Source organism: Lolium rigidum, chromosome 6 (assembly GCF_022539505.1).
Source record: "Lolium rigidum isolate FL_2022 chromosome 6, APGP_CSIRO_Lrig_0.1, whole genome shotgun sequence".
NCBI lineage: Eukaryota > Viridiplantae > Streptophyta > Magnoliopsida > Poales > Poaceae > Lolium > Lolium rigidum.
The window spans coordinates 156,301,910-156,326,665 of record NC_061513.1 but is presented as its reverse complement, the minus strand read 5'-3'; the positions used below and the strand labels follow the sequence as shown (position 1 = coordinate 156,326,665).

At 48.0% G+C, this 24,756-nt stretch overlaps 1 protein-coding gene across 1 annotated transcript; it reads left to right on the top strand.

Annotated features, from left to right (window-relative positions):
• The first annotated feature begins 12,061 nt into the window (after positions 1–12,061).
• Positions 12,062–13,741, top strand: LOC124666353 (scopoletin glucosyltransferase-like). Its single transcript, XM_047203690.1, has one exon. It carries the CDS (start codon positions 12,062–12,064, stop codon positions 13,559–13,561), a length of 1,500 nt encoding a protein of 499 aa, XP_047059646.1. The 3' UTR covers positions 13,562–13,741.
• The last annotated feature ends 11,015 nt before the right edge of the window (positions 13,742–24,756 follow it).

Genomic DNA, 24,756 nt, shown 5'->3' with positions numbered 1-24,756 from the left:
CCTCTGGCTGACGATGGCGGCGTATATGTGTTGTTACCTTGGTGAAGGCATAGTATTTGCAGTCGTCCTCTACTTGCTCGGGATGCTCTAGGGAAAACCCTAGATCTTTGTCTTCCGGATCGAACGATAGTAGGGGCGTTGTTTTGGAGCAACATCTGGACGAAGGAGGTAGGAGGTGGAGCGGTGTTGCATTTACCACGTGAATGGCGACGTGTCTTGGCTGCGTGGTGCATCGGGGTCTCGGCAGCGGATGTGACTTGATGGACTCGCTCAGGGGGGTGAGCGTTCTCTGACGTCGTTGCGGCTTCGCCGGTGGGCCTGACGAGTACTATGCGGATCACTGCCCCTGGAGATGGGTAGACGGCTCAACGACGGTGATGAGGTGCACGATGAGGTTCTGCTAAACCATATGTGTGCTTCCTTTCACTATAGTATGATTCAATGATGTCCCTAATATCTAACTGATGCGGTATTGTTATGTTTGTTTAGAGCATAGATGCAGAGGTGACATGATCTTCCCCATTATAGTTGGTAGGTGTTATACGGTGGTAGCTTCAAATTTGTTTAATGCCAGACATCTAAGCTATGAACAAGCAGGTCTCAGACTCCTTTTCGGAAGAAAAAAAAAACATGTAAAAAAAGGCCAGAGCGATATGCACTGGTAGAAAAAGGGGCTTCGGTCCCAGTTGGTAACAGGCTTTAGTCTCGGATTCGCAACCGGGACTAATTATGCGAGACTAAATCCCCCCTCCTTTAGTCATGGTTATTTACGAACCGCGACTAAAGACCCATCCACGTGGGCTGCAGACGTGCGTCGGGAGGTGTACCTTTAGTTCCGGTTGGTGTGACTTTAGTTCCGGTTTGTAGAACTTCAAACAAGCTTCCATATACAATTTACGGCATTAGAAGTTCTTCGTCCTCGCAATACTATTCTCCATTAGGATGGAGGACTTCCCTCATCAAAAAATCCTGCTAATTCCTCTTGAATTGGTCAGAAGCGAGCTTCTGGATTAAGCTTCTTCCGCAAGTCATTCCTCTGCAAGTTGATATCCTAAGTCCTCCGCTCAGAGGTGTGTCCCCACATGAACTCACAAACATAGTATCCACATAGATTGGACCCCGGTGGCTGAGTTGGAACATTAGCTAACCTTCTAAATGTTAGTTGATCTCTGAATTCACTGGTTATTTTATCTTTGAACCGTTTCCAAACCTAGAGGGCAAAGAAATTAAATGAACAAGGGAGTTATTAGTTACTTGATATCAGGAAATGAACGAAAGAGGTCGATATAGTGCGCAAATGATTGAAAATAATTACTTTTGCAGCATTAATCTTATGCCGGACCAATGCTTTGGGTCCATATTCAGAGAGTCCATGACTTCAACTCTGGAGTTGTCAAATTGAATTATTAGCAGAATCCAGTGGAACATGCGGACACGTTACATGCACAGTCATGCATAACTCATCGATTAGACATAACATGGAGTAAACAAAAGAGAATGTGCACAAGACAGAAACACTCACCCAAAATGGTAAGGAAATAGAATTTCACTTTTGAGTTCCTGCTTTGTAAGAAACTTGTACAGATCTCTCTCCACGTCTTGGGGGTGATTTTTAACACATATCCATCAATGATATGTGGGTCAATGAACCTGGCATCATGGATGTTCCTTCTTTTGCATTCCCCAAGCTTCATTCTACATAATAGCGTACACAAGAATATAGTTAGGATAATACAGTGCAGGCAATGAACGAGATGAGGTAGAGATTTAATTATAGAAATAAATCACTTACATAACGGTAGCAACTCAGGATAGATTTGTCGAGCTCGCGCAGATTGAACAACTGGAACAATTCACTCATATGAACTTGTACGTAGTACTGTTTGAAGTGATGCTCCTCTCTAACTTCCGCATAAATATATTCTTTGCCGGCCTTATTTTTTATGAAATCCTTGTACGAGAGTAGCAGATTGCGTATTTGTGTTGGTAGACTCGCTTCCTGTGCAGGATCGATGAGAGGCCCATTCAGCACATATGTAAATGCTACCTCACTTATTGGCGATCCCTCAAGGCCTAACAATGCATGAAGAGTCATACCGAACTCGGCCGCTCTTTCTTTGGCCGCCGTTACAGTCATTTGCTGTGCTCTAGCAGCTGCTAGGATAGTGGGGTCCAATAGTTCCATGTTCTTATCCATATCGGCTCTGAAGGACGTCGTAACGGAAGGACCGGCTTCCACTATGAGCAGGGGGATCGATTGTTTTTTCTGTTCCCCGAGCTGGGAAACTTGTTTCCCGCATTTTTTACTTGCTGCTTTCTTCTCCGCCAAGGCTTTTTCCAATAATGATTCTTGCCTACGAAATTCACATCCATAGTCGTCTGGCAGATTCTGCTGGATTTGGGACCGTGTCGTCAAAAAATCCTTAGCCCACTTCTTTTGCTTCTCAGTATATACCGGCTTGGGCTCAGGCTCTTTTTTCGCCTTGACTTCCGCCTTCCATTTCTCATGGTGAGCAGACGCGGCCGCGTCGTTTTCCTCGACACTAGCTTCCCAAGGTCTCGGGAGGAGAGGCTTCAGTGATGGCATTGGTACCCCTGTGGTCTTAGGTACATAAGGCTCCGGGTTAATAGGCTAGGAGGGGGTTGCCTTGTTGTCCTCCGTAACCCCCTGCTTCTGCTTCTTCGCTGGAGGTGGACTAGGGGGCGGCGGCTGCTTACCCGCCAGAGGTGGATTGGGGGGCGGCGTCGGCTAACGTGAAGGAGGTGTAGGTGCACCACCACCACCGGAGGGGTGTGGACTTGTTGGGTGATTCCTCGGGGTTGGTGGCCTTGGCGCCGAGCCTGGAAACTTGATGTCCTTCTTTTGCCATAGAATGATTTGGCGCTTGACATCTCCAAGTCTCACAGCCCCTTCAGGTGTAGCATAGTCAATCTCCAGGTCCTCATACCCTTGGGATACGTCATCCACCGTGACACGAGCATAGCTAGCTGGAATGTGATTGCCGTGGTGGAGTGCTACAGGTTTACAAGGTAAAGCGGTGCCGATCGCCACCTTCCAGGGAATGTTTCTCATTGGCTGATACAGCTCACATTCTTTCATACTATCTTGTACATCAACCACGGGGTAGCGAGGCTCCGGTGCACCATCGATCGTCGGTGCATTAGCACCAGCCGGGGCCAAGGGTGCATTAGCACCAGCCGGGACCTCCGTGGAAGCCACGCTGCTTCTCTGCTGCTGTCTTCCGACATCCGCTGCATGATCTTCATGCGGCCCTTCTGATCTGTCTTTTGATAGTGCTTCACACGCCATCTGCTTCACCTCAAATAGTTCCCTTTCCATCCTCCCTAGACGATCTGCATCCCGGCCCGCCTTTCTCTTACGGCTTTTGTAACTGTACGGGTCATTGTCCTGGGGAAACCCTTATTTCCACGGAATTGCGCATTTTCCTCGTACACGTCCTAGGTGTTCAAGATTCCCGAGGGCTATTGTAAGCGGGTCATTCTCTCTGTTGACCTTGATCTTCCCCGCTTGGGCATCGGCCATTGCGGAAATAAGGGCGGTGGTGGGAGTAAACACTTTCTTCCGGTGAACACACCTCCCTGTCTCCGGGTCTAGCGACCCCCCATGCCCGTACCACCAACTTTTGGCCGTTGGGTCCCATCCCTATGTACCTAGAGGGATTCCTCGCTCCCTCGGGCTGTTCTCCATCTTCTCCCACTTAGGCTCCGAAGTGCGGTATCCTCCTGGCCCCATAATATGATTGTACTCTTTTTTACCCACATTTGCCTTATTTTTTCCGATATGGTCTTGGCATGCTCCGATTGCTTTTGCTTCAGAAATTCGGGCCACTCATCTTGTAGTCTCTCATACTGTCCTTTGAAATCCAGAGTCTTCTTCTTCGATACATAGTCACGGGCTAAGTTGTTCTTGAAGTTCCGGAATGCTTCGCCCATCTTCTTAAGAGCGAACTCTTTGACTAGCCTTCTCCTCTCACGTCCATCCGGAATCACGTTACCCTCTTCATCGTGTTTGTTGTATTCCGGAGGTAGAACGAAATGTTCCATAAGTTTCCTCCAACAATCCTTTTTCATTCTCTTGTCGACAAAAGTAAAACCAACACGAGCATTCTTTGGCTCATTCCATTCCTGGAGTGTGATCGAGAGGTTGTCTCTAGCAACCACTCTGCATTGGTTGATAAACTTTGTATTGTGATTTTTGGGCTCCAACGGCCTGCCTTGTTCATCGACAACATCGATGGTCAATGTTTCTCCAGGTTTCATCGTTTGGGTTTTGCCACGCGGCTTTGTACTCGATTTTCTCGATGATCTAGAGGGCTAAAAAAAGAAAGAGAGTCGCGTTAATACATATTTATTCAAATCAGTAAATTTGTATCACCAGAGGCTCAATGTATATATATACCTCGCCGGAGGTGGTTGCTTGCAATTCGAGATCGTCGATTTTCGTTTGCCCTCCGGCAAACGTTTCAACAATGTCCATGCCTTCTTCATCACCTTGACCTTGACCTTGACCTTCAACGTCAAGGTTTAGATAAGAAGAAACATCGTCTTCTTCATCTTCTTCCGCCACATAAGGAATATCACAGTTTATGATGACGTTTATATGTGGTTCAGCTTCCGGATCATAATTTTCCAAAATCGGGTCTCTATCGTCCATCATATGTCACTGTTGAAGACATGTAGTAAAAACTAATTAAGTAAAGGAACTACTCCGAACAGCGGCGAGGGCGACGAGGAGGGCAAGTATTACCTGCTCTGCTGCGAGCGAAAGAGAGAGTGCAGAGAGGGCGGTGGCGCTCTGCGAGCGGGTGGCTCTACGACGAAGGCGGCGAGGCGCCGGCGACTGCTGCGGCGAGGGCTGCGAGGGCCCGGGGGAGACTCCGGCGACTGCTGTAACAATTAACAACATAATTAACAAATTAACAACAATTAACAAATTAACAACAATAAATCTTTTTTATTTACAACAATTAAATAAAAAACTAATTTTATTATTTAAACAACAATCACCAAATGGCCGGGATCTATTTTTATTTGTACAACAAATTTATTTTTAATTTTACACCAAATTTATTTTTATTTTTAGAGTCTTCATTAATTAAAATATATAACTATTTTTATAAGTTGTAATATAGAACTATTTTTTAAGTTGCAATATACTTCTTTCTATTATAAGTTGCAATATAGAAGTATTCTTTTATAAGTTGTAATATAGAACAAATATACTTCTTTTTTAAGTTGCAATATTATTTACAACAAAAAATTCAACAATAATCAAATTTAATTTACAACAAAAAGTTTTACCACTAACCAATTTTAATTTACAAACTATTAATCGAATTTTTTAGTTTTAAAAAATTTAAAAATTTTAACAGAGAGAGAGGCCGGCCGGGGCGCTCTCTATGTGGTCCTCTGCGTGTGTGCGCGCGACCGGAGAGGGCGGCGCCGGTGGCGCCAGCGCGCGGCGAGGGACGGCCGGGGCGAGGACGTACGGCGGCGAGAGTGGCGACGTCGACGGAGGGCGAGGGGCGCGCGACGATAGCATGGCGGCGAGGTGCGGCTGTCGACGGCCGGAGGCACGCGAGAGGCGAGCGCGGCGCGTCACCGGCGAGGGTGGCGTACGCGGCGAGGGCGGCGGCGGGCAGCGAGGAGGGCAGCCTGACGGTGTCGTCGTCTTCGATCGGGCGCCTGCTTCTTCGAGGAGTGAGCTCTGTGAAATAGAGCGGCGGTTCGCGCGGTTTATATATTTTTGGGTCTTTAGTCGCGGTTGGTCAGAATTTTTTTGCTGCCTTTTGGTTGCCGCGCGGAAAAGGGTTTAGTCGCGGTTGGTGAGACCAATCGCGACTAAAGGGCGGTTGGTCTCACCAACCGCGACTAAAGATTTTTTCTCATAACTAATTCATTTCAAATCAGAACAATATAAATAATATATCAAATATTCAGAAAGATAGAACTAATTCATGTCGAATCGGAAAAATACAATTATATATCAAAATATTCAGAAAATAAAAGTAATTCATTTAAAATTAGAAAAATACAAATAATATATTAAAATATTTAGAAAAATAAAACTAATTTATTTCAAATCAGAAAAATACAAATTATATATCAAAATATTCTGAAAAATAAAACTAATTTATTTCAAATCAGAAAATAGAAATTAAATATCAAAATATTCAGAAAAAAAAACTAATTTACTTCAAATTAGAAAAATACAAATTATATATCAAAATATTTAGAAAAATAAAACAAATTCATTTCAAATCAGAAAAATACAAATAATATATTAAAATATTCATAAAATAAAACTAATTTATTTCAAATCAGAAAAATACAAATTATATATCAAAATATTCATAAAAATAAAACTAATTCACTTCAAATTAGAAAAGTACAAATAATATATCAAAATTTCTCCCCCGCTTCCCGCCAATTCTTCTCCCGCTTACCGCTATTTCTTCCCGCCTCTGTCTTCCCGCCTCCTGTTTTCCCGACCCCATTTTTTTCCTGCCATTTCTCATTATATATATGTAGCCCGGCTTGGCCAACATTATCACATCTCTACAATCTCTCATCACTTTCTCATGGCTTCCACCGTACCCACTCTAACCTACCAACAGGTGCAGGAGCTTTGCGCCTCGAACTACCCTTGCCCACCGGGCTACCGCATCCCCGCCGTCAGGAGCCTAAGCGTCGGTCCCTCCCGTCCCTCAGGGTACTGCGCGCCGGGCGGCCATCACGAACCACTACTACCTCAACCTCACGCCGGAGCAGCAGATGAATCCCCGCTGGCATTCCGACAACAAGCATACTTGGGACGCCTTCTTCATAAATCGGCGTGAGAGCGCACTCGCCAGGTATGAGGAGGACAGTCTGCCTCCAGGAAAATTCCACGAGGCCGGTCGTCGGCTATGGTGGGGCGACCAGACTCTACAGAGCATCATGGACTACATCACGCCCGGTGATATCCCCCGCCTGCACTACCCTCAGTACCAGTCGAGGTTTGAGCCACGAGCGCCGCCCGACGACAGCAACAACAACAGCGACGGCAGCGACGACGATGGCGGCAACTTAGAAGGCGACGACTACCAGTACAATGGCGGCGACTACGAAGACTACGAGTATGCATATTATAGGCGTAGGCAGGAGTATGACTAAATCACTCCAACATTTCAAGATGTACTTCTAGGCCTCGACATGTCCTTCACATCATTTGATGTAATTCAAATTTCATGTATCATAAGTGGTATCTCGAATCAATCGAATCATTCGAAAATGGACACCAAACACATCACAAATAATATAATTCACATGATCCATACAAAGTTTGAAACAATTTTTTTCTCAACAACGTTTGGTACAATAAATTTTACACATCATTTCTTCCCTTGTGTCCCTTGCTTACGATTGTGCCGTAACCATGGAGCATCCTCATCATTTAACTTCATGCTTGGGTCAGTGTTCATTTTGAAGGGCGGAATTTCACCAAACTTATTATAATCTTCTGACATGTTTGTCTTGTCCTCCACTCCCACGATATTTCTTTTCCCTGAAAGAACTATGTGGCGCTTTGGATCATCGCATGATGTACTCGTTTTCTTATCTTTCCTTTTCTTCGGTTGGCTACTCATGTTCTTCACATAGAAAACCTGAGCGACATCTTTGGCTAGGAAGAATGGTTCGTCAAGGTAACCAAGATTGTTGAAATCCACCATTGTCATTCCGTATTGCTCGTCCACCTTTACCCCACCTCCTGTTAGCTTGAACCATTTGCACCGGAACAAAGGGACCTTAAAGGAGGGTCCATAGTCAAGTTCCCATATCTCCTCTATGTAACCATAATATGTGACCTTTTGTCCATTCTCGGTTGCTGCATCAAAGCGGACACCACTGTTTTGGTTGATGCTCTTTTTATCTTGGGCGATCGTGTAAAATATATTCCCATTTATCTCGTACCCTTGGAAAGTCGATATAGTCGAAGATGGTGACTTGGCCAACATGTACAGCTGATCTTCAACATCATTGTCACTCATTAAATGTTTTCGCAACCAACCGCCGAAAGTCTTCATGTGGGCCTTTGTAATCCAGGATTCAGGCTTCCCCGGGTTGTTTGAGCGTAACATATTCTTGTGTTCCTCGAAGTACGGAGCCACCAAGATAGAATTTTGTAGAACTTTGTGGTGTGCTTCAGTCATAGAATGGCCGTCCATACATATCGTTGATTTCCTTCCGATCGTGCCTTTTTCACTTAGTCTCCCCTCGTGCCGCGATTGAGGAACACCAATCGGCTTAAGGTCAGGAACATAGTCAACACAAAACTCAATTACCTCCTCATTTCCATAGCCCTTGACGATACTTCCTTCTGGCCTAGCACAGTTACGAACATATTTCTTTAATACTTCTATGAACCACTCAAAGGGGAACATATTGTGTATAAATACAGGACCGAGAATGGAAATTTCTTCGACTAGGTGAACCAGGAGGTGCGTCATAATATTGAAGAAGGATGGTGGGAACACCAACTCGAAACTGACAAGACAATGGACCACATCGTTCTGTAACCATGGTAGATCTTCTGGATTGATTACCTTCTGAGAGCTTGCATTGAGGAATGCACATAGCTTCACAATGGTTACTCGAACATTTTCCGGTAGGAGCCCCCTCAAAGCAATCAGAAGCAATTGCGTCATAATCACGTGGCAATCGTGAGACTTTAGGTTTTGGAACTTTTTCTCCGCCATATTTATTATTCCATTTATATTCGACGAGAAGCCAGACGGGACCTTCATACTACTCAGGCATTCAAAAAAGATGACATTCTCTTCTTTGGTAAGAGCGTAGCTGGCACGATCTTGAAACCATTATGGATGCCGGTCTTCTGGGTCTTTCAAACATTGCTGGTCCTGTCGTGCTTCCTTTGTATCATTTGTCTTCCAATACACGCCCAAGAAGCTTAGCAGGTTCACGCAAATATTCTTCGTAACATGCATCACGTCGATTGCAGAGCGTCCAATATTCTAGCTCCCAAAATATAGATTTCTTCTTCCACATGGGTGCGTGCCCGTCAACTCCCTGCGGAACTGATTGTCCGCCAGGACCCTTTCCAAAGATGACTTTCAAATCCTTGACCATATCAAATACATCAGCACCAGTACGTTCCGTAGGCTTCGGCCGGTGATCTGCCTTGCCGTTGAAATGCTTGCCTTTCTTTCTTAAGTTATGATGTTGGCCAAGAAATCGATGATGCCCCAGGTACACATTCTTCTTACAATTATCCAAATATATACTTCAGTCTCATGTAAGCAGTGCGTGCATGTCTTGTATCCCTTATTTGTCTGTCCCCAAAGGTTACTAAGAGCATGCCAATCATTGATGGTTATGAAAAGCAACGCTCGTAGGTCAAATTCCTCTTCTTTATGCTCATCCCACACACGTACACCAGGTCTACCCCACAAATGTAAAAGTTCATCAACTAATGGCCTTAGGTACACATCGATGTCGTTGCCGAGTTGCTTCAGACGTTGGATGAGCACTGGAATCATAATGAACTTCCGCTTCATGCACAACCAAGGAGGAAGGTTGTAGATGCATAGAGTCACAGGCCAGGTGCTATGGCTGGAGCGATGCTCGCCAAAAGGATTCATACCATCTGTACTTAGACCAAATCTTAAGTTCCTTGTGTCAGCTGCAAAATCTTTAAACTCTCTGTCGATTTTTCTCCATTGCATTCCATCAACGGGGTGTCTCAACTCCCCGTCCGACTTACGGTCCTCTTTGTGCCATCGTAACAACTTGACATGCTCTTTGTTCCTGAACAGACGTTTCAACCGTGGTATTATAGGAGCATACCACATCACCTTGGCGGGAACCCTCTTCCTTGGTTTCTCTCCCTCAACATCGTCACCAGGGTCATCTCCTCTGATCTTATAACGCAATGCAGTGCATACCGAGCATTCATTCAAATTCTCGTATTCACCGCGGTAGAGGATGTAGTTGTTAATGCATGCATGTATCTTATGAACCTCTAAACCTAGAGGGCACACAACCTTCTTTGCTTCGTACGTACTGGCGGGCAACTTGTTATTCTTTGAAAACATATTCTTCATCATTTTCAGCAACTTTTCAAATCCTGAGTCAGATAGACCTTCATGTGCCTTCCATTTTAGCAAATCCAGTGTGCAGCCCAGCTTTTTCAGACCATTATCGCATCCTGGATACAGCGACTTTTTGTGATCCTCTAACATGCGATCCAAATTCTCCCTCTCCTTTTCAGTTTCGCTGCCTCTCCGTGCATCAGCAATGGTCCGACCAAGATCATTAGCGGGCTCATCACGCGCCTCTTCTTCACCTTCCCCTTCCCCTTCCCCTTCTGCTTCCCCTCCTTCACATCCTCCATGAAAGTATCACCGAAATGATCAGGATAGTTGTCATCATCCCCTTCTTCATTTTCTTCCATTCTAACCCCTCTTTCTCCGTGCTTGGTCCAACAATTATAGCTTGGCATGAAACCGTGCCAAAGCAGGTGGACGTGAACGACTCTTGAAGAAGAGTAACCCTTTTGATTCTTACAGTAAGCACATGGACATATAACAAAACCCCCCTTCTTGTTCGCATTAGCCGCAACGAGGAAATCATTCAAACCCGTAATGAACTCGTCACAGAGTCAGTTACCATACATCCATTACCGATTCATCTGCATTATTATTATATAAAGTATATAATTAACCATCATGCATTTGTTAAACTAACTAGCTAGAAATAATAGAAATTAAACTATGAAATACACACATGCATATTTATCAATGACACATGAAAGGTTCAAGTTGCTAACCGCGATCGACGAGGAAAAATAAACGAGAAAGCTTAAGTGTGGCTCGAACGCTTCATATCATGTTTGTTTTATGTGAACACAAGTGGCATCATGCTTTCGGGCATTTCATCGAACACCTCTTGTGCATAAGAGGAGAAAAGCCAAACCCCCCACCCCATGTGAATAGAAGTGGAACACCAAGTAGCTCACACACACAAGCCAAGTGTGCTGCAGCAGTATTTATAGTGGTGGACCTTTAGTCGTGGTTGCCCTGGCCAACCACGACTAAAGGTTCTCGGGCCAGACCTGAGCACCTTTAGTCGCGGTTGGCCAGACCAACCGAGACTAAAGGTCCGCCCGTACACCAGCTATTGATCGAGACCGTTAGGCCCAGAGATTCAGTCATAATTCCCCTATAGAACTGGGACTAAAGACCCCAGTATTCGCGATTCAAAATATTTGGAGACTAATGGGACGATATGAAAACCCTCTTTTCTTTTCTACTAGTGATGTGCGCGTAAGGGATGACGAAGCGCCCATATGAATGTCCCATGCAGCTTTGTCCCTTCAAAGCAAAAGGAAAAGCTGTCTCTCTTCATTGACCTCACGGAACAGAAGGATTTTCGCTTCCAGTGTACTGATTCGATCACCAGATGCAGAGGAATTTGTACTGAGAATACCGTCTCCCGCTTTGCTTTGAAACCGTGCAACCACTGGAATCACATGGATCATGGAAAATCACATCGTCTAGATCGGAATTACACAAGCACTCCATCTGTTCTGATGTGGTAAGATCTAATAAGATGACATATGGTTGCAGGGTGTAAGTGCAGCTACGAACTAGATGATGTTTCCTGACTAGATTTGTTGCCACGAACGATAGTGACTTAACCAATGGTAGAATATTCTAACTAGATCTGTGAAACTAGCGAGGCAACTTCTGTTCAAACTCTTGCACGTGGTGGTATAAAAATCTTGAAAGGTACGTCGACCCCCAAGCAATCTGGATTCTGGAAGACGCAGAGTGACAAAGTCAAAAATAACTTGACCTCGTATCTTCCAGGATGGTTCATGGTTGGGTACGATAACGTGAGCCAACACTTTCAGACCTGCATAAATACACACACTGCTCCCTTGCCATTCAAAAAGAAAATACGGCTCCGAAAGTTGCAGCTGCTCTGCTTTGCTCTCTCCTCCGGACCGTAGAAGACCGGCGTCGGCTCGCAGCTAGCCATGGCTGCCAAAGATGAGCAGCACTCACCGCTGCACATCCTCTTCTTCCCATTCCTAGCCCACGGCCACCTCATTCCGATCGCCGACATGGCCGCGCTCTTCGCCTCGCGCGGCGTCAGGTGCACCATCCTCACCACGCCCGTCAACGCCGCCATCATCCGCTCGGCCGTCGATCGTGCCAACGACGCTTCCCTTGGCACCGACTGCCCAGCGATCGATATCTCCGTGGTGCCTTTCCCTGACGTCGGGTTACCGCCGGGTGTCGAGAACGGCACGGCCCTTACATCCCCCGGCGACCGTCTCAAGTTCTTTCAAGCGGCGGAGCAGCTCCGGGAGCCCTTCGATCGGTTCTTGGCCGACCACCACCCCGACGCGGTGGTGTCGGACAGTTTCTTCCACTGGTCCGCGGATTCTGCCGCGGAACACGGCGTCCCGCGCCTGGGATTCCTCGGCAGCAGCTTGTTCGCGGGGTCCTGCAGCGACAGCATGCTGCGCAACAACCCGCTGGAGACCGCCCCCGACGACCCCGACGCCATGGTTTCCCTGCCGGGGCTGCCGCACCGCGTCCAGCTGAGGCGGAGCCAAATGGTGGACCCCGTGAAGCGGCCGGACCTCTGGGAATTGCACCAGCGCGTTAACGCGGCGGACCAGAAGAGCTTCGGCGAGGTGCTCAATAGCTTCCACGAGCTGGAGCCAGACTACGTCGAGCATTACCAGACGACGCTCGGTCGCCGCGCGTGGCTCGTCGGCCCGGTCGCGCTCGCCAACATGGACATGGCTGGAAGAGGCGCAAGCGCGCTCTCGCCGGACGCGGACAGCTGCATGCGGTGGCTCGACGCCAAGCAGCCTGGCTCGGTGGTGTACGTCTCCTTCGGCACGCTAATCAGTTTCTCGCCGGCGGAGCTCCGCGAGCTCGCTCGCGGCCTCGACCTCTCGGGCAAGAATTTTGTGTGGGTGGTCGGCCGCGCAGGCCCGGACTCTTCAGAGTGGATGCCGGAAGGTTTCGCCGACCTGATTGCACGCGGCGATCGCGGCTTCATCGTCCGAGGCTGGGCGCCGCAGATGCTGATCCTGAACCACCCAGCCCTCGGCGGGTTCATCACGCACTGCGGCTGGAACTCGACCCTCGAGTCGGTGAGCGCGGGTGTCCCGATGGTCACCTGGCCACGGTTCGCGGATCAGTTCAACAACGAGAAGCTCATCGTGGAGGTGCTCAAGGTGGGTGTCAGCATCGGCACTAAGGACTTCGGATCAGGTATTGAGACACACGAGGTGATCAGGGGTGAGGTAATCGCTGAATCGATCCAGAGATTGATTGGCAATGGTGAGGAAAGCAACGCGATACAAAAGAAGGCTAAAGATCTCAGTGTGGAGGCGAGGCGTGCGGTAGAAAACGGTGGATCTTCCTACAATGATGTTGGAAGGCTGATGGACGAGTTGATGGCCCGACGGAGCCGTGTCAAGGTTGGAGAAGACAAGCCGACAAATTATGGAATTTGATCCACGCCAGATTTTGTCTGCTTTTGCAACATTAGTTCTCGCTTCTGGGTGCTAATTTCCCCATCAAATTCCCTATGACCATACTGTCACAATATTATCCCACTAGTAGAAAATGGACATTTAGTTCCGGTTGGTAAGGAGTTTTAGTTTCGATTTTGCTAAAGACATCCACTTGTATTTATTTCGTTCAAATATTTTTCTAATTTTTTCCATTTAAATATTTTCAGAATTTTTAGTGTTTGAGTTATTTGACCAGTTTAGTCTATCTAACTACACTTAATTTCTAGTCAAATTACTATTCGAGGTTAAACTTTTCTTCCGTCCCGCTTCCAAGTACTTGCGCACACGTTATCATATCAATCCTATTAATCTCTTGGTCACGATGTCACACTTCCTTATTGTTTCAATTCCAAATAATTATTTCAATAAACAAAAGTAATAAAGTAATAATAATCTTGAATAAATAAATAATAATAAAAAGTTTATTTATATTTTTTTTGCGAAACCTAAAATGTGAATTTTTTCATATTTCCCTTTTCGAGTAGATAGCTTTTCATATATTAACTTTTTATTCAAGTTCGTATGCAAAAGTTATTGCCATCTTATTGAAAAATATAGATTGTTTGCAAAATAAGTCAAAATTCATGTTTGTTATTTTTCATAATAACTACATCACCTAACCTGCCTACATCTAAAAGGATTTTCAATTTTAAATTTTATATCATTTTTTTTATATTTTACAAAGCTGAAAAGGCAGTCCACGGGAGGTGAGGGTGTGGAGCAAAAAAACCAAAAAAGTCTTTAGTCCCTGTTGGTGTGTTTAACCGGGACTAAAAGTAGACCTTTAGTTTCGATTGGAGACACCAACCAAGACTAAAGAGGCTCACACCGGTCATAGCCTGCCGCAAACCCGTTAGTCCCGGTTGGTAAGGTTTCGTTTGACCCGGGACTAAAACCGTGCGGCGTCCTAGCCATTGGAACGGGGAGTAATGCTCGCATTTGTCCCGGTTCCAAATGTCCCGATTCTAAATATGGCTGGGACAAATGCTGGCTGGGACAAATGCTCCGAGCAGCTTCAAACGAAAGGCATGTTTTCTACTAGTGTTCCTTATGATCCTATCAATGATGAATTGACGACATAACATGTAGATGACCGGTACAACAAGATAAAGATTATGGATGGTTGTCTACGCTATCGGTTATTGAGTAACAGTAAAATTATCTAACTAGAAGTCAGTGCAACGGTTTTTTTTGAAAGTGGAAGTGTATTAATCATTCAACATTGTTTGGTTTACTATCGTTCAAAGCCGACCACGACACGCAGGTCGGCACCGAACTTTGCAACACAACCCCCACACAAGTCACCGCAATTTTTTGGTGTCTTTCTCCGTCGGATTCAGTTCCGAAACGGTCCAGGTCGTCCAAAATCACCAAAACGTTCCGAAACGGTCCAGGTCGTCCAAAATCACCAAAACGTTGATCTAGACATTCCCATCAACGATTCGCGTCAAGGAGGCGGCTGGCCCACGTCACCGGGCTATTACTCCTTGCAGCAACTTGAAGATCTTGGATCAGCTCATCCAACGGGGTACATCAACATGGTAATCTATATGTAGTTTTTTAAAAGAAATACGGTAGAAAAAGCCTCTACAGTGATTTTGTTTTTAAATAATAAGACCAAAACCAATCGAAACTGAACGCATGGTGTGTACCAATCAGTCGAAACCAAATTGAAAGCTACACACTAGGATCCGAACGAAACCAAATCATAACAATTTTGCACCATCCCAATCCTAACTACAGTATTTTCCAGTTACGTGATAGACCCAAATTTTCATGCCGCTTATATGCTAAAACCAAATCATAACAATTTTGCACCATCCCAATCCTAACTACAGTATTTTCCAGTTACGTCCTACACTTGGAGAAGTATCTTGTTTGGGAGAGAAATTCTTCTCAGAGGTGCTCAATGGGGTATTGGCGATGGACGTTCAGTGAGAATCACGTCGGATCATTGGATTCCTGAACGACCACCTTATATGCTAAAACCCCTCAAACCTATCCCTAATGAAGCTACTGTGCGTTGCTTGATTGATGATCAAAATGGTGACTGGATACCAGAGACAGTGTATGCCTTCTTTGATAAGGAGACTGCAGACCTGATCATGCGAGTTCAGATTAGCAGACACGGGGGTGATGATTTTGTGCGCTGGCCGCACACGAAGAATGGCATCTATTCGGTTCGGTCGGCATACAATATGGCCAGAGCTGATAAATTCTTTGTTGCTCGTAGCAAACGTGGTGGTGGTACATCATCAGCGTCTGCAACCGAGGAGAGACAATGGAAGATGCTTTGGAAAATTAACGCGCCTGGTAAAATGAAAATTCATCTCTGGAGACTTGCTCATGACTGTCTACCGACGGGTGTTCAGCTCCGTCGGAGGCAGGTTCCGGCGGATGACACTTGTGTCTTCTGTGGGCGGGAGGAGGATGTAGCGCATGCTCATCTTCACTGCAAGTTTGCACAAGAGGTATGGCGTTTGGTTAAATTGTCCTTCGGCATTCGTCTCGCTCGCCATGAGTTTCAGTCACCCAAATTCTGGTTGTTCGATTTTCTGGCGAGGGCTACGGAATTGGAGGCGACTACCCTGGCTGTTGGGTGTTGGCATATTTGGGACGCCAGAAATGAAGCAAGGAATGATCAAGCTGAACCCCACCCGCAGAGCCTGAGTGCGAAGATTATTGCATATATTCAGATGATTGTGCAGCACTGCTTCAAGCCTAAACCTGGCACAAGACGTGAGTCCAAACAACCTCGACGATGGACTCCGCTGCCGCCTGGGGAGGTGCTGATGAACGTGGATGCTGCCCTTTTTCCCGATCACCAATGCATGGCAATGGGGGCAGTTCTACGTGACAGCAATGGTTCTTGCATTGTTGCGGCGAGCGAGCCGATGGCTGGCCTCACTTCCCCTGAGCTGGCAGAAGCCTTAGCGCTTCGGCGTGCGATGGAAATTGCCAGAGAAAGGGGTCATAACAAGATTATCTTCGCCTCCGACTGTTTGTCTCTAATCCAGCGGATCTCTTCGGCAAGCCCGGATCGGTCTCCGGTTGGATCAGTGGTGTTGGACATCAAACAGATTGCAATGGGATTTTCTTCCGTTGCTTTTCGTCATGTTAATCGCTCCCTTAATGAAGCGGCACATATTTTGGCTAGGACTTGCGATGTCTATAGCAAAGGTTTTATCTCTAGTTTAGCTCCGGATTGTATCCGGAAGACTCTTTGTATTGATGTTATGTGATCAATAAAGTGCCGTTTTCATGTCAAATTTTTTTTCATGCCGCTCAAAAGTGCAGCGAGAAAGAGGCGGCGGCATGACAATTGACAAGAGCTCTGTCTAGCAGGAGCAGCCTGTAGCCCTAGTTCGCTTGACCACTACATCGATGGAAACCAATTTGTTGCTAGTGGAGAACGTAGACCATGAGGATAGAGGGGAGGCCGCGGAGGCGCCGCTAGATCTCCGGCTGCTGGTGGCAGCCCCTGACCCTAGCGGCCTGCGGTGGTGTTCGTGTCGTGTGTTGTTTCCTCTTTTACTGCTTTGTTTGTGTAGAGATGTTACGAGAGATTGGACAGCTTCAATAGGGCCGGCTATCGTGTACAAGGAAACTATCAAGGAAACCTATATAGATACGTATATCTCAACACCCCTGCAGTCGAAGGATCGGCAGTGACACATAGACTGGACCGAAACTCAGAAAAAATCGAAGTCGGTAGTCCCTTCGTCATGATATCCGCAAATTGCTGGGAGGTCGGTATGTGAAGAACTCGAACGTGACCAAGAGCAACCTGCTCACGAACAAAGTTGATATCCAGTTCAATGTGCTTGGTGCGACGATGATGAACAGAGTTGGCAGAGAGGTAGACGGCGAAGACATTGTCGCAGAAGACGACGGTGGTCTTGTCAACAGGACAGGAAAGCTCGGAGAGGAGTGGACGAAGCCAAGTGCACTCAGCAACTGCGTTGGCCACATCGCGATACCCAGCCTCAGCACTAGACCGCGAGACAGTGGGCTGGTGTTTGGACGACGAGGAAATCAGCGACAAGCCAAGGTAGACACAATAGCCCGAGGTGGATCGCCGAGTGTCGAGGCATCCTGCCCAGTCTGCATCGGAATAGGCCACAATGTCCAGGGAGGATGAAGCGGAGATCGTGATCCCAAGGTCCATCGAGCCACGGATGTATCGCAGAATCCATTTCACCGCAGTCTAATGAGCATCACGAGGCGCGTGCATGTAGAGGCAGACCTGCTGCACTGCGTACTGCAACTCCGGGCGAGTGAGTGTCAAAAACTGCAAGGCACCAACAATGGAGCGGTAGTGAGACGCATCCGTAGCTGGTGATCCATCGGTAGCGGAGAGCTTGGCGTTAGTGTCGACATGAGTGGCTGTGGGAGAACAATTAAGCATCCCGGCGCGCTCAAGAACATCTTTAGCATATTTGCGCTGATGAAGGAAGAACCCGTCCGCACGGTGCACCACTTCAAGGCCGAGGAAGTAGTGGAGCGGGCCAAGGTCCTTGATGGCGAATTCAGCACGAAGATGACCAGCGTCACTGCAGGCTGTCAAGATGATATCGTCAACATAGAGCAGAAAATAAGCCACATCATTGCCCTGTCGATAGAAGAACATGGAGGCGTCGGAGCGTGTAGAGCGGAAGCCAAGCTGATGAAGAAATGCCGCCATGCGCTGGTACCAGGCTCGCGGCGCTTGCTTCAGCCCGTACAATGAGCGGGAGAGTAGGCACACGCGGTTGGGATGGTCGACGTCAACAAACCCGATGGGTTGCTGAGAGTACACCTGCTCCGAGAGATGTCCATGAAGAAAGGCGTTGGAGACGTCCATCTGGTGCACAGGCCAGGCGCGAGAAGTGGCGAGATGCAGAACAGTCCGGATCATGCCCGGTTAGACAACCGGCGTAAACGTATCCATGAAGTCGACGCCGACACGTTGACGGAAGCCTCGGTCTACCCAGCGCGCCTTGTAGCGCTCGAGTGTACCATCGGAGCGTAGCTTGTGCTTGAACACCCATTTGCCAGTAATGACGTTGGCGCTAGGAGGACGCGGAACGATTCCGCTGCAGGGCCTCGAATTCCTCTTGCATAGCCGCATGCCACTGCGGGCCGCGTAGAGCGGCTCGAACGGAGGTGGGTACCGGCGAGAGCGCTGGTGTAGAAGTCGCACATGCGTAGACATCGGCAGGGTAGCGTGTAGAGCGCCGAAGCATGCCCGCGCGAGCACGAGTGGTAACACCCGTAGCCGGAGGCGACGGTGGGGCAACGGCCGAACTCGATGACGACGATGGAGGAGCCTTCAACGAGGGGGCTGGCGATGAAGACGATGACCCGGACGGCGAGGAGCCAGGCGCAGCCGGGGCCGCGACTGCTGGAGCAGGAGGCGCGGGCGCTGGAGGGGCCGCGGCTGCCGGGGCAGGAGGCGCGGGCGCTGGAGGGGTCGCGGCTTTCGGGGAAGGAGGCGCTAGCGGGGCTGATGCCGCATGCCGTCGAGCGGGGACACCCATAGGAGGGTCGACCGGTGCAGCAGGGGTCGCCAAGGTGCCCTGTTTAGACGGAAACAACATCTCGTCAAAGTAAACATGCCGCGAGGTGATCACGGGATGAGAGACCGGATCATAGCAGCGATAGCCCTTGGTGTTGGCCGGATAACCGATGAACACACACAGAAGGGACCGAGGGGCTAGCTTATGCGCAGCAGTGGTGGTGGTACTGGGGTAGTAGCGACAGTCGAAGATGCAAAGGGCATCATAGGAGGGTGGAGTGCCGAAGAGAAGGTGGTGTGGAGCGTACTTCCAACAGGAGCGACACGACCGAGTATTGACGAGAAGGGTAGCGGTGGCGAGGGCATCCGACCAGAAGCATGATGGCATGTAGGCATGAAACAAGAGGGTGCGGACGCAATCGTTGAGAGTACAAAGGATGCGTTCATCGCGACCGTTCTGCTGAGAGGTGTAGGGACATGTGAGACGAAAGATCGTGCCATGAGTAGCAAGCAGGGTGCGAGCGGCGCGGTTTTTCCATTGTCGGTTTGAAGGGCATGGATAGTTCTACCAAACTGGGTGGAGACAAAGGAAAAGAAAGATGTTAAGGTGGTGGAGACGTCGGATTTACGGCGTAGAGGGAAAGTCCACACAAAATGCGAATAATCATCCAATATCACAAGATATTAGAGAAAACCAGAATTACTCGGAATTGGAGAAGTCCACACATCACTATGAATTAATTGAAACGGAAAAGATGCTACACTGGAGGATGAACTAAAGGGAAGACGAACATGTTTGCCTAGGCGACATGCTTCACAAGAATGAGACTCTGTCTTATTACAAGAAAAAGAAAATCCTTGCATTATTTGGCGAAGTGTGGTGGAACTAGGGTGTCCGAGGCGCGCGTGCCAAAGGTCGACACCGGCGGACAGGTCGAGGTGGCTGGAGGCGGTGGAGGACTGCTGAACATGGTAGAGGGCATCGTCGGGGCTGTCACATCGGTGGAGGAGCATTCGAGTACGACCATCCTTCACAGAAAAACTGACACCGTCAAATTCAACGGTCACAGAGTTATCACGAGCAAGACGTTTAACCAGCAACTAGATTCTAAATAAGAGAGGGAGAGACTGAAAGTATAGAGATGGTAAACCTAGAGGGGGGTAGGTTTCTACAAGTTTTAATTCTTTCTTTGCAATATTAGGCTTTGCGGAATATAAAGGTGAGCCTAATGCAAACTAGGTGAAGCAACCTATATGAGGATACAACTAACTCGAGCACGAAGGCTCTCACGAGGCGGTTAAATCACAAGTAAGGAGTTCGGTTAGAGATAACCGATAGCACGCGGAGACGAGGATGTATTCCCGTGTTCCCTTGCTTTGCAACAAGGTACGTCACGTTTGGAGGGGTGGAGGTCCCACGAAGGATTCCCCACGCCACGAAGGCTCACCCTAATCTCCGGAGCCTATCCCACGAAGCAATAGCTCACTCACTTGTGGTAGACTTTGAGGTAGCCTCCAAACCTTCACAATCTTGCCCGGAGCAAATCCACTGCCCGGATGCTTCCGGACTCCTCTTGCCCACCTAGGGTTTCCAAGAAATCCTAGGAAGCAAGCTTCTCGATGAATACAAGGGGGAATGAGATTTGGCTTGGTAGAACAGTAGATCGGGTCCTCCTCTAACGATTCCCCGGAGGGATTTAAGTTTGGGTGGAGGAGGAGGTAGATCTGAGGCTTTTGGTGTTTCTAGCAAAGGAGTAAGAGAGAGAGAGCTCAAGAACAGCTTGTAGTGTAGTGCCTAACTGTTCAGAGGTAGGAGAAGGCCTATTTATAGTGTTCTTAGAAATATGGCCGTTGGTCATTTGCCACCTCAGCTTTTTCCTCGAGAATCCCGGTTGACCGGGCCACAGACTGGACAGCCCGGTGGTGAGGCCGGTCGGACCGGACCACCGACCGGACACCCGTTGCATCGTCCTAGAGCTCCTCCGGTTGGCGGTCGGTTGGCGCCCGGTTGGCGACCGGTCGACCGGGCCGTGCGCCGGACACGCCGGTCAGTAGGCCGGTTGACCGGTCGGCAACTGGATTTGCTATGTTCTCGTGTGGAGCCCGGTTGGCGGCCGGTCGACCGGGTCGTGCGCCGGACTTGCCCCGGTTGGCGATCGGTGGACCGAGCTGTGCGCCGGAGTGGCCGGTTGCTGGCCCGGTTGGACCGGGCTGCAGACCGGATTTCTGCTGTAGACCCCTTTTCGTTTGTTGTTGAAGTGGGGGGTCTCCTTTAGCCTTCTTGTTCCTTTGATACACCATTTATGCCTCATTGCCTAATACCTGAGATTATCCTTACAAACATATTAGGCCAAATACTCTAGCACGGTGTCATTGTTACCAAAATAATGGATAAGGGTAAAATACCCTTACAATCTCCCCCTTTTGGTATACGATGACAAACCGAGCTAGAGTCACAAATAGATATTATGATAAGCTCTAAACCTTGATTCCATATAGATATTACGACAGCTCCCCCATAATGTGTGCACTTGGAGAATTTGCGTTTGAATGCAAAGTGCACCATTTGTGGAACATGAGAAGCTCCCCCAATATCTTTAGGAAACAAGCATGGTATGGAGATGTGCATATCAAGATATATAAGCATAGCACACATAATCATCCTAACATAGAGTAGCACACATAATAGTCGTCCATACACATCCATACACGAATTATTGGAAGTAGCAAATGGTTCTTGAAAACTCAAAGCAAATAAGCACAAGCCATATAAAATCCAAATAAAGCAACTCCCATGGCTTGTGGCAATCAAAGAACCCCGTGGTCCTAGACTCTACTCTCTTCTCCCCCTTTGGCATCGGAACACCAAAAAGGCGAAGAAAAGAGGAGAGATGATATCGCACCCATCAGTAGAACTCATGCCCGGTCGACCAGGAGCTCTCGCCATCTCCGCGTGCTGCCGCATCACCCTCATCCTCATCACCATCATCATCAGCAGGGGTACGAGCACGAGCAGTACTAGGAGGGAGGGCACCATGAGCGTACACGGAGAAGTCGAAGTTCTGGATCATCTCATCGGTAAGGAGAGGCATCTCCCACTGAGGTGCTACCACGGGCTCCATCTCGGGTCCGGAAGGAGGAACAGGGTGGTTTCGTGAGGCCATGAACTCATTCTGGCGCCTCCGTGTCTCCTGGTTCACAGTAAGGCTCTGATGTGCAATATCATTGGTGTTCTTGCACATTTGCCACATGCTGGAGAAGAAGCGAGCGGCACCATGCTTGGAGCGCCGAGAGTAGCTGGAGCTAGCATCATGATCATGGTGTTCCTTGGAACGGCGCTCAGTGGAGGGCATCATGGAGGGAACGTCCGGACGAGTGGCCTCCTGAATGGGTATCCTGAATGGGTCCATGATGACTCTTTCACCAAGAACGTTGAGAGGAGCGGGAACAATGTAGTTGATGAGCCGCTGAACATGCGAGCATAGTTGGGAGTCATGCGGTCCATAATCGCACGCTTCGAGTTCACGAGTGGATAAGATCACAGCCATCAATCTTCCTTACCCTGTCAGGATGACAATAGTACATCAGATTGAGGTGATAATTCCGGACTTCACTTGTGTCGCCAGACTTGCTGATGAGGCTTTCACGGAACATCTTGGCGAGGACAAGGTATGAGTAATACATCCCAGAGATAGTGGGAGGTCCAGGTGTAGGGTTTGCAGGATAGCAGAAGGAGATGTCACCCTTAGTAAGCTTAGACCGTGAATGAATCTTGTACCCTGGAGCACTATCACCACCACAACCCATGGCTGCACGGAACTGAGAGTAGGTGCATGAGTACTTTTCCTTGCCAGTCATCCAGGTGATGGTGCGGTCCTCATCATCATGGAAGAAAACGGTGCAGTGGAACTGACGGACTAGGAGAGGACAGAAGGTAGGATCCTCTTGGTGATCATCAGGATTCAGGCACACAAGGTCATACAAGCCCATACCCTTCAAGGTTTCAACCACAAAGCGGTACTTTGTGGCTTCATGCAAGGCAAGCTCTTCAGGATTGATGGCCTTGGGCGATACAATATCACCATTCTTCATAAACTCATGAGAATCATAGTAACCATCCCATAGGGCTGCTTGTGTCTTGGTCCAGAAGAACTTGTCCCCACGAAGGTAAGTCCGTTGCTCAAAGCGATACGGATTCACGGTCCTCATTTCCTGCAACTCAACACGGTTTGCATTCCCAACGTTGAAAGTTGGCACTATTTCATCATCCTCTTGGGCGGCATTCTTATCCTTTTTCTTGCCACCAACAGACTTGGTTCTACCCCCAGTTGAGCTGCCAATGTCAGTACCCTGAGGAATGCGACTGCTAAAACGGCGGGGAGGATCAGCGGTCCTTCCTCTCTTGGAAACATTGCCACGTGCCTCACCACTCCAACTACCTGTGAATGAGAAGATAGAGCAGGATAGCAGTGGGGTAAGTGTACATGTCATTGATACGTCTCCAATGTATCGATAATTTCTTATGTTCCATGCCACATTATTGATGATATCTACATGTTTTATGCATACTTTATGTCATATTTATGCGTTTTCCGGAACTAACCTATTGACAAGATGCCGAAGGGCCAGTTCTTTGTTTTACTCGCTGTTTTTGGTTCCGAAATCCTAGTAAGGAAATATTCTCGGAATCGGACGAAATCAACGCCCAGCATCTTAGAATCCCCGGGAGCTTCCAGAACACCCGAGAGCCGCCAGAGAGGGGCCACAGGGGGCCCACACATGGTGGCGGCGCAGCCCAGGAGGGGGGCGCGCCGCCCTAGTGTCTGGTGGCCCCAGACCCCCTCCAAGGCTGCCCTTCCGCCTACTTAAGGTCTCCGTCACGAAAACCATATCACGTTCGACGAAACCAGAGAAAACCTTCCAGAGCCGCCGCCATCGCGAAGCCAAGATCTGGGGGACAGGAGTCTCTGTTCCGGCACGCCGCCGGGACGGGGAAGTTCCCCCGGAAGGCTCCTCCATCGACACCACCGCCATCTGCATCAACGCTGCTGTCTCCCATGAGGAGGGAGTAGTTCTCCATCGAGGCTCGGGGCTGTACCGGTAGCTATGTGGTTAATCTCTCTCCGATGTACTTCAATACAATAATCTCATGAGCTGCCTTACATGATTGAGATTCATATGATGATGCTTGTAATCTAGATGTCATTATGCTAGTCAAGTGGGTTTTACTTATGTGATCTCCGGAGACTCCTTGTCCCACGTGTGTAAAGGTGACGAGTGTGTGCACCGTGTGGGTCTCTTAGGCTATATTTCACAGAATACTTATTCAACGTTATGAATGGCATAGTGAAGTGCTTATTTATATCCCTTTATGATTGCAATGTGTTTTGTATCACAATTTATCCGTGTGCTACTCTAGTGATGTTATTAAAATAGTTTATTCCTCCCGCACGGTGTAATGGTGACGAGTGTGTGCATCGTGTAGTACTTGGCGTAGGCTATGATTGTGATCTCTTGTAGATTATGAAGTTAACTATTTCTATGATGGTATTGATGTGATCTATGCCTCCTTTCGTAGTGTGAAGGTGACGAGTGTGCATGCTATGTTAGTACTTGGTTTAGTTGTGTTGATCTGTCA

Bases quoted from the DNA above. Each gene is read 5' to 3' on its own strand.
- LOC124666353 (XM_047203690.1), top strand. From the start codon at position 12,062: ATGGCTGCCAAAGATGAGCAGCACTCACCGCTGCACATCCTCTTCTTC.